Source organism: Lineus longissimus, chromosome 2 (genome assembly GCF_910592395.1).
Source record: "Lineus longissimus chromosome 2, tnLinLong1.2, whole genome shotgun sequence".
Taxonomy (NCBI): domain Eukaryota; kingdom Metazoa; phylum Nemertea; class Pilidiophora; order Heteronemertea; family Lineidae; genus Lineus; species Lineus longissimus.
In genome coordinates this window covers 20,637,806-20,648,852 of record NC_088309.1, presented here as the reverse complement: position 1 = coordinate 20,648,852, position 11,047 = coordinate 20,637,806, and the positions used below count along the sequence as shown (strand labels likewise).

General features: G+C 38.6%; 2 protein-coding genes across 2 annotated transcripts in view; one reads left to right on the top strand and one right to left on the bottom strand.

Annotated features, from left to right (window-relative positions):
- Positions 1-275: 275 nt before the first annotated feature.
- LOC135482800 (SEC14-like protein 2) lies at positions 276-9,923 on the bottom strand. Its single transcript, XM_064763192.1, has 12 exons — positions 9,792-9,923; positions 8,913-9,049; positions 8,613-8,688; positions 8,171-8,371; positions 7,784-7,878; positions 7,531-7,606; positions 6,712-6,792; positions 6,353-6,436; positions 6,048-6,154; positions 5,559-5,704; positions 4,759-4,922; positions 276-4,029 (listed from the first exon to the last, which is right to left on the bottom strand). The coding sequence occupies exons 2-12, from the start codon at positions 8,970-8,972 to the stop codon at positions 3,938-3,940; spliced, it is 1,182 nt and encodes a 393-aa protein (XP_064619262.1). The 5' UTR covers positions 8,973-9,049; positions 9,792-9,923; the 3' UTR covers positions 276-3,937.
- The window catches only part of LOC135482799 (regulator of G-protein signaling 9-binding protein-like), a 50,061-nt gene continuing 44,743 nt past the window's right edge, over positions 5,730-11,047 (top strand). Inside the window, exon 1 of the mRNA XM_064763191.1 lies at positions 5,730-5,804. The gene's annotated coding sequence lies outside the window, so the exon portion shown is untranslated. The remainder of the gene's footprint in view (positions 5,805-11,047) is intronic.

Genomic DNA, 11,047 nt, shown 5'->3' with positions numbered 1-11,047 from the left:
TTAGACAAGGACGCCATATTGTGAAAATGATAACTCCAGTCCAGAGGGACAACCATTTGACTTAACCTTGGATGAAGACACCTCAGGGTAGAATTGTTAAAAGTAACTTTATAAGCAGATAACGTCATCACGACCATTTTGGTAGCAAACTTGTGGACTTTAGACAACAAACTGGAGGACAGATCTCTCATTGAAGGCAGAAAGTACTCAACCTGGCTTCCAGATTAGTGAGAAGAAAACAAGAATTTCTAAAACAAGAAATGAAAACATTGTGTTTGATTGATTGAAGTTTTATTTCATCTAACATCAAGTTCTACTGAACATCACCATCAGAATTACCAGTACTGCTATCACATGCACTTAAAATGTTCCCAATATTGACAAAACATATACAAATAGACTTCAGATAAACCCTAAACGAGTGATACAAGGTAGGCCTACTCACTGGTGCACATCCTGGTATGTTTGAGCTCATCAATTTGCACGAATTCAAAACGCATCAATTGAAAAGTCTTTACATTAAAAAAAGCCTGATGTGATTGCATTTAGGTACTTTCTCCATTACGATTTTTATTTATTTTTACTTATTTAGGTATTACAGGGGCAAGTTATCAGCACAACTGTGAAACAGTATCAGGTTCTGATGGGGTGTTTTACTACTGGTCAATCTACATGCCCATTTATACTAAATAATGACATATCAACCACCAGCCTCAAACTGACCATTAAATCATTACATTTATGCACTGGCATTATTTGAATTAAGGTCATGTAAACTGCCCATTTTTGGGCCTATTTGATTTTGCAATTCACAAAAATTTCTGAGAAAGAAAAAGAATCCGTTACTTTTTATTGAATGTCTTTTTGTTTAAAAAAATTATTTTAATTCTTACTTTTTTGTGAATTGATGTTATGTGCAAATTCCACAAATATACAACTGCAGTAAAAGTTTGCCAGTTTGCAGTGTTTGGATTTAGATATTTTATACACTCAAAAGGAAGTTTGGGGCTACCCGATTAATATTCATTCTAAAACATCTACAATTTCAATTGCAAAAATATTCTGACCATCTACATCATCTTATACACAATATAACACTTACCATATACATGTACAGTACTGGTCACAATCAACATACCTATCAATGTGCACGCGGGCATCGTAAATGTTACTTAAACTCTACAAGAGCAATTTTTCACAAAGCCTACATGTGTATGTACCAGCACCTTGCCTGTAGATTGCTAGCATGCTATCAGCAATATGAACATGTTCAGTGCTCAAAAATATCATGTTTAGTTACATGAAATCACTTCACATCGGAAAATATGCCAGATTCCTACACAACTCACTGCGTCATGATAATGCGAATTCTGCATGTGCACTGGGCACCAGCTATACACTATCATGGCCATGTACAGCATACACCAAGAAGGGTACGTCCATTCTGACCGGAATTGTACTGCGTGTAACCATATTAAGTACAATACCACGTTTTTTGCTAAACATTATCACACTAGAGTTTAACATTTATTACTTATTAAAGAAGGCTGTGAGTACTAATATGATTTAGATAGGATTCCAACTTTACAATATTTCCCAAATGTTGAAATAAACTAAACAAAATGAACAGATTTTTTAAAACTTTTTATCACGGAACCAGAAACAGATTAACAAACATTCCGCAATTGTCCCAAATGTCAAAATGGGAACGTGTGGGTCTCACAAGTTGACATTTTTTGAAAGCTGTAAAAGTTGTTTTAACATACCCTGCACCTTTACTGCTATTATACAGACTGCTGGTACATAGTTAGTAACTCTGTAGAGTCCACTACACATATGCATCTAAAAGTGTGCACAGGCAGCTTGTGGAATGTTTGGGAACATTTCCTGACCCACATCTCAATAACGCCCTCTAAACAGGACACGCATAACAAACCATTTGCTAATGTTGTCATTTTATTGGACACCAACCTCTCATATGAACCCAGTGATAGAATATGGCGCTAAAGAAAACCCTACGCCAAAATAATTGCATTTTATTGACTGGGAACATAACATCACAGCTTATCTTGTAGATCCTTGCCTTGGTATGTAAGAATTAAAGATGACACTCTTCTAAATAAAGAAAAATCAACAACTCATGAAAGATAGCACAAAGAAAATGGTAATAAATAGTTTAAATTATGACGAAAATTAAGGAACCACATGTGCTCAATCAACTGGTCATAAATCATAAAATTGCTGAAACGATTAAGAATAAATTTGATATGCATAACCTATGGAATAAATAATAATCACCCATACATTTTAATTTAAACGTAATTTTAACGAAAGGAATGAAAAATTTCAAGTAAATTGAACATGCACAACATTGTCAATACTAACAATTATTGATTACACCACCATTTTTCAACAAACAAATTCAAGTAATGGTACAGATGACTGAAGTGTGCAACGTCATCCGCATCAACAACGACGGAGCAAATATTCCCCACAGGTTTTCAATTAACAGTCAAAACATAAGTACTCTATCATACATGTACCCTGTACTCTACAATATCCAGGAGAACAAAAGGCAGCCACACATTTGCATGTAGACAGTCAAAATGTATGTTCACGATTTCCACATGTTCTCACGATTCCCACATTGTTCTTTCAAGCAATCAAAATTAAAATACTGAATTTACTAAGGCTGTGAACAATGTGATATCTTACCAGTGGCACATGAAACGTTATTTGTGACAACATGATAATCTTCTGCTAGCTTTGAGTATTGATTTAAAACACTTATCATAACATCTTAACACATACTGACAATTCTCCACATTTGAGCACTACTGTAACATACACTTGCATATATCATTATACTATTGCATCAACTAGTAAGTCACTGTATAATATAGAATAAATACTATTATGTACATTTGCATCAATATCTAGTAAACATCACATAATCATCAAACAAACCAAATAAACATTCACAAACTCTAAACTATCAACAGAAAACTGCATTTGTCAAGACCATTGAAATGTAAATAATTGTGACCATGGCAAGAATTTAACCCTTTGGGCAAATTTTTGAAACAGCTCATGAACGATGACTGAAACCAGGTGCATAATGTAATTAGTGTCCCAACAAGTTGCTGGGTATTGCCAATTTAACCCTCGGAGTTCTCAACCTCTTTCTACAACAGACCCTGACACAGGTACACCTGAGTAGCCTGTACTATGGAATTGACTTTGTTCATTCTTCAGCTCACTAGCGACTCATGACACGTGAATCATGTCATACATTCTATACTCAGCCTAATGGTTGCATAAATTACAGTGATTGAGACAAAACTAATACTCTCGTTAATACTCCTTATATTCTTCCAGTTTTAACGGACTTCCGCAATGCATATGGGAGAAAATCAGATACAGTTGAGTTCACTACGGTTTGTGCTTTGGTAAAAGGGCGTTTTTGAATAAAACTTTGAGCATTGACATAAACAGTCTTAAGTACATGTTAAATATTCTTGTTCCTTGTCACTAAGATTGAATCAAAAGTATCTCCAGATCTGTACATGTTAAAATCCAGAAATAACTCAATACTTAAAGTTGAGGTCACTTGACTGATTGCATAAATACAGTAGAAAAGGTAACATTCTGGGACTTTTTTCAGAATGGTTGATTCAACCAAAATTATTATGGATTCCACAGTAATACCCGCCTTTTACTCACGATAGGAACAGGAAAGTTAAATATTAGATGGCTCTGATGATGGTCACTTCTTTGGCTTGGTTTCTGTTGCTTGCAATACACAAAACTCACCAAAAATAGTCCCTTGACAGCTACAGCATGTAAATGAATATTCTTCTAAAACTAGGAGATAAAATTTTCTGTTCTAAAACTACATGATAAAATTTCCATTTTTTGTTATTTCCTTTATCCATCCTTAAGCTTCTTGTGCTGGTCCCGTAATATCGACTGAGTAGAACAACTTCTTACTTCTCATGCGACTGTAGGAATTATCAAATTTGACAATGTCTGAAAAAAGAGGAAAATCGATTCAAATGAACTGCACCAACATGAGATAAATGCAGTAATCATAGTGATACTTCACATGCCTTTGGCTCCTTAGAAACAACAACCCGTTTTTGGACCATATGACTGCTGACTCTCCACTTGAGGATGACACTTAGATGTGCCCACCTCCTGACAAGTAACAGCCAATGTCTCTGGGACCATATGACTATTGACTCTCCGCTTGGGAATATTACTTACATGTGCCTGCCTCCTGACAAGTAACAGCCCCCGTCTCTGGGACCATATGACTGTTGACTCTCTGCTTGGGAATGATACTTACATGTGCCTGCCTCCTGACAAGTAACAGCCCCCGTCTCTGGGACCATATGACTGTTGACTCTCTGCTTGGGAATGATACTTACATGTGCCTGCCTCCTGACAAGTAACAGCCCCCGTCTCTGGGACCATATGACTGTTGACTCTCTGCTTGGGAATGATACTTACATGTGCCTGCCTCCTGACAAGTAACAGCCCCCGTCTCTGGGACCATATGACTGTTGACTCTCTGCTTGGGAATGATACTTACATGTGCCTGCCTCCTGACAAGTAACAGCCCCCGTCTCTGGGACCATATGACTGTTGACTCTCCACTTGGGAATAATACTTACATGTACCTGCCTCCTGATAAGTAACAGCCCCCGTCTCTGGGACCATATGACTGCTGACTCTCTGCTTGGGAATGATACTTACATGTGCCTGCCTCCTGACAAGTAACAGCCCCCGTCTCTGGGACCATATGACTGTTGACTCTCTGCTTGGGAATGATACTCTGCATGTCCTTTTCATCTTCACTGTCAGACTTCTTATGGAAGATTCCGAATTCGATGTCATTTTTTTCAGTTCTGAACTCCCAACTGAATGAGGATGACAAAATTAGAGATGGGTCTTAGCAGGTTTTTGATCAGCAAAAGCCATTTGATGACCAATGTGTCTTCCAATGGCAAGTAACATGAAAGAGCAAGAGGACATTGCACACTTTAATGTTTACAAGGTCATTGCACACTTTTGTATTTAAAACTACATGTATGCAGATGCAATCATTCTTCATGAATGACACATACGCCCTTGATATTTAAATCTCAAATTACAGGTGTCTCATTTCATCAACAACGTTGAATCAAACCTGGCACTTCAATATAAACAGCTGTTACAAAATCAATCAATCACAAAGCATTAACAGTAAAATCCATTTAATTCCCAGAAACGACTTACAACAACTAGACGACTCCTGCATATTCAACCGGTACATGTATTCAGCAAGAGTAAATGTGTCAGGCCTACTAACTCCTTCCAAGTGTTGAGAATAATCAAGTTTTGAACATTTTTGAAAATGGGTCAATTTCGATTTGATTGACAAATTGAGGGATAAATTCCATCACATGAATATTCAGTCACCTTCAAGATAATAACTCAAATATGCCGAGCTGTTTAGGTTTATACGGCTTGACATTGAAGCCAAAAGGCTAACCTATTTTGAGATAACTACTTACCTCATCGTGCTGTTTGGTTCTTTTACTTCGAAGGGTAGATTAAGACTGGAGTGGCTCTTGACGCTTGTTTCCAGGAGTGATCTGTTTGACTGTTCATGGGCGAGACCAATGTATAAGGATTGAGGAATGATCCCACCATACAGAATCTGAAACAGAGGAAAAGCAATCAACACGTCAGAGGGGTTATCTGGACATGGTATTCCCCTAACTCACTGTTATATTACAGTACTGAGCAATTATTACAATGTATGTCTCAACTAATCCCACGTTATTTTGCACCCCTTCCTCCACTGAATCACACATCCTGAGATCGCCCGCAATGGTTTTGGGAGGGTGGTAGCAAGCCAACATTTGACTTGAAATCTTAGGGGAATTTGTGGCAAGAATTTCTCCCGAGATGTCCTGCAACCCAATCCACTTGGGGAGGTGAGGGGAAAAATTGCTTCATTTTAAGCAAGTATAGGTAAGATATAGGTTTTTGGAACTGACCATGCTTTTGCAGGATTCATCGCCATCTGGATCTTTCATGGTGCCTCCATATTTGACAGGAAGTTGGTCCGCATCGATCACGTTGAGAAGAGTGTCCTTCCAATCGGCTAAAATGGAGAGAAATAACCTATTATTAAACTAACACCATTTTTCTCCAAGAAAAAGGGATAAGACGTCAAATTTGACTCAAAGTGGAGGAAACTGAATGAATCAATGGAGCCAGACTGACCTATAGAACACTGAGAACACCATTAATTCAAGAAGTTCACCGACTTTGCTTTCACCAAAATTAGTTATGCACTTACTTCCGAGTACCTGGACTGAGCTGATCGTTGCATCAGACATGAAAGTTTTAATCATGTTGAAGAGAAGTGGGAAGAGTTTGGGAGCTGAAAATATCCAAAGCACAATAAGTTATATAAGTAAACCAGAACATTTTCTAAGATTTGATGATAAATCTAACTTCAGAATTATTCATTTAGTCAGTAATACTACTGTATACGTGGAAATCTTTTCATGCCTTTTACTTCTGCAATTACAAATAATGATGAACAGATAGAGCGTTGTGTCTATTCTGCACCTGTCCCAAAAAAGCAAAATAACCATTCCTTTTTGGTCTCCAAGTTGAGATTGCTTAGGCGTTATGATTTAGATTTGCACTCACCATTAACAACATATGTCACCTTGAGTCTCCCAGGGTAGTTATTCTCTAACTGCGCAGTAATTTCATTGCTGAGATCGATGCCTTAAGGTACAAAAGAAACTTGATTGTAATCCTAAATTTATCCTGAACTCTCCAATATTTTTATCATCCCTGCTGCTTTAAAGAGTTTCTCTACTAAGTACGAGAAAGCAACTTGAAGTGGTACGACTCCGAGGAAGCCCCTCCCCAACATATCCCTCATATGCCCAGCACCACCATTGGCCTTCCCACACCTTGCCACCAATGCCACTTCCCTCCCATTCCATGCTATGCCAAACCCTTCACCTCCTTTCATATTATGCCGTTGCTGTCAATTGCCCAAAATCCATTATATTGACAGAAATTGTCAGCCCATCTCAGGCAAACCCTTCCTCAGATGTCGATTTCAGCGAAGCAAGAGGGCTAAATCAACCACTATATGTAGTTGATGAAGATTTTTTTAAATTACCCCGGTATGGTATAAGAAGACTGAAGACAGCGGTAGTGAACCTGAAAGAATTTGGGCAACAACACTTGTCAATGCGTGCCGAGAAACTTCTTCGAATATTACATATATTTCACAGTTATCTGACTCACTTTGGGATACACACAGCCTGAAAAAATAACTCCCAAAATTAACACTAAATCCCACTTAAGCCAATGACAGACCATAATCTAGTCAAAATGAGTACTACCGGTATCTACTAAAGGTTTCATCTCAAAGAAACATGGATGGATTGTATGTGCAAAAATTGGCACACTAAAACTGCATTCTTGCAATAAAATGACAAATCCACTCACCAGGTTTCCAAAGATTCTTCATACCTAAGTGTTCGAGGTCATAGATAAGGACAAACTGATGAATCGGCTTGCCCATCTGGAAAGGTAAAAAAGATGAAAGATCTCAATATAAAGTTGCTATATAAGAACATTGGTTCGATACAAATTGATTAAGTTCTTTTCTGACAACTTTGAAAATACACCTCAAACTGTTTGTCTGTACTCAATATAACAGGACTTCATCGTTAAGTGGCTCCTATAATACAGAACTAACCTTCTTCGATTGTTCCGCAAATACTTTAGTGAGTTGTTCCATAGTCTGGCATTCATACTTCATGATATCAGACTTCTTACAAGACTTCAACAAACCTGAAAGTGAATAGAGCCAGGAACTGACAATGACTATGCTTCATGCTACAATAGATTTTGAAGAACTACATGTAAAAGTAGAGACTCTGCTCAAACGCATATAGCACAGTCAACTCTAAGGGATGAATTAAGGGGACCCAGGTAGTGATATCTTTTAAACCGATGCAGAACTATGAAACAAGCCGACAAAATAATTTCCTTGCTGATCAGCAGACAACAACACAGCGAGTATTTAGATCTTAGTCTGTGACATCCGTAGCACACTTGTTTGAATGAAAATAAGTCAACAAACCTCTTGAGTCAAGGTCTCCCCATGGGTCCACAAGAACAGGCCGCCCTTCCTTGTCAAAACCACACACGCCTCCCGTGTAGTATTTCTCAAGGACCTCAGGGGGTTTGAAGTCTTCCAGGATTGTATCTGCCCCTATTTGCTTCCTCCACTCCATGCTTTTCTTCAACATGGCCACTGCAGCTGGGATATCATAACCCCTTGCTACGAAACAAAACATGATTGTGTCAGCAATCCTTATCACCCCAATGCACTAACGACATTTTTTTCCTTTAATTTGCCATTAACTTCATAATTGCCACTTCTTGTACCAAAGGGCTAAATAGGATTAATCTTGTTTGTGCAACAGCCCTGGAAATGTCCATAGTTCTTTTGAGAGTTTAATTAAACTGCATTTAGGGGCCCAACCAAAAAGAAAGGCAGTAAAATGTTCATGTGACATTACCTTCAAGCCATGACAACATAAACTTTTCATCTTCTAACTTTTCATCAGGTGCAATGGACTTGACTTCGTCACGGAACTGAAAATGTAGAAAGTATATGTTGACCGTACTGTTACCGACTTAACTATATTTGGCTATTTACTTAACTTCTTGCATTCTAAATTACACATACTGTCTTTTTTTAACCAAAGATTGGTTATTTCTAGGAAAGAATCAAACCAGTCTATACTCCATGGGTCTGAAATTTCAAATTCTCAACTTAAAACAAAATCCATCCCACCTAAACCCGCCACCCGACTTACCCGCTGCAGAGCATCAGCTTGGGTAACTGCTTCTTCTTCTGTAGAATTCATCCTTAACATAGCACTTGCCGCAGGTCTAGAGGTGAACAACTGTTCATCAGCTTCGTAAAGTCTTAGTGCCGCCAGGGTGTCAGGATCTAAACAGAAAATATACAATTACATGAGTGAAAATTGATATTGACGTGCTCCTGCTTAAAAAATATACCTTGATTTTCATCATTATCAAACGAAGTAACAAAATAGACCATCCATGCACGTGCAGTGCACTACCACAATCAACTAAAGTACTTGACATTGAAATACAATAAGATTTGACAATGCTCTATCTGCTCTCTCAGCTTATGCAGTCCGGATATCTATTCCAGTCAGCGTTTTAAATTTCAGCCTTCCTCATTCCCAGGCAGTCAGATACGTAACTTGCCAGCACTAAAAGCCTTTACAGCATCCAATGCCTGGGCCTTTATGGGGACGAGGAAGGTACAGACAGACATTCTCATTCTGGCCATATAAAACTTGTATTGCTAATAGATTAGTACCCCGAAGCACGAAACAAAATCCATGAGAAATTACTTCAGTCTCAGTGAATGCTCCAACTCCAACAGTCCAAGTCTTGTCTAATAATGGAAAAACAAACCTCTGGCGAAGGCGTGTCTGTCTTGTTTCAGAAATATTCAATCTGTATTTACAAAGCACACCGAGCACTGAGGCACTGAAGCACTGCACTGTCACTGTCTGCGCACTGACACTGTCCCTGTATGTGCCGCTGTGACTGTCACTGCACTGAGCTAGAGACTGAGAGAGATCTATCAACTTGGGATTTTTTAGGGCGGATAAAGATGGCATATTGAACAATACAAAGCAACAAAGAATACAACCTACACGTGAAAGGACAGGTAAAGATAAAGTGAATGACCTTGTCGATCAAAAGTGATTGAATATATCAAGAAATAGGGTTAGTCTGTCATTTGATTGATGACATTTCGATCATTTTGATAAAATATTGATGAAAAGTCGTGAACAGCTTACACGCCGACAGTACCAATTTGTTTTTTAGTTTTCGTCGTTCATGATAAACGTTTGCTTGCGGTCGGTGTAGATGTAGTAGATGTCCTTCCGGAAAGAGTGTCCAGCCCTGTGGTATTCTATTGGGATGGAAAATGGTTCTATAGAGGTCATAACCGTCAACAGGTGGTCCTATGGCCCCGACCGGGACATTCTAAGCTGGGACATTTCAGTCTTCTACACCCAACAACAGTGTGCATGATTTCCTTAGGATGTCCTGGGATGTACCAGCCCTTTTAAGAGATGGCGAGTCTCAGTAAGGACGCAATCTCTCCTTTTGCTTGTGCTGGTTCTGATCCAAGGCACAACACATGACATTACCTGAGCAGTCTGCAGTCTACACCACAAACATGCTTTTTTCCAAAGAATGCCTGTTTGTTTGGGAAGCGCCATACGCCCAGGACTCTGAAATAGGGACAAAATCTGGACAGTGCTTCATCACCTTGGGAACCTATACCATATACATGTAGCTACTCTATGCCCACAACAGTTACGATCTCAGAATTCATTACTGCATCATCAGAAGATTTGCCTTTGATCTTTTGGAGTTAAGGGACAATCAGGGTCAAGTCACAGTCAATCACAGAACAACATGAAATATGCATTTGCCTGAATCAGTGTCTGGAATATCTTCCATTCTGCTTTCAGCACAATCCTGTTTACCACACTCAAACATTCCCATCTGAGGTTATTCCCACACAACAGCAAACAAATTTTGCCAAATGAGGCAGATGTCATTGAGGTTTTCTCTTCAACTGATTTCCCAGACTAGTTCTGTTACAGAGATCAACGAATGAGTGAATGCAAACCCAATTTATATATCATCCTTTTATTTAAGATAAATAAAGTTTAAATTACCAGATATTATGGCCTGACCTACATGTATACAGTGCATAACACACATGATGACAAGGTGGACACTAATAAATGCACATTCTGGTAAACAAGAAATCTGCATTCCTCTTCGGACTGTCCAATCAGAAGTGTCGGCTACAACCCCCCCAAAATAGCAATCTTTAGAGGCCAGGATATATCTTGCATCAGTACACAGCAACAACCCTTCTTTCATCAAC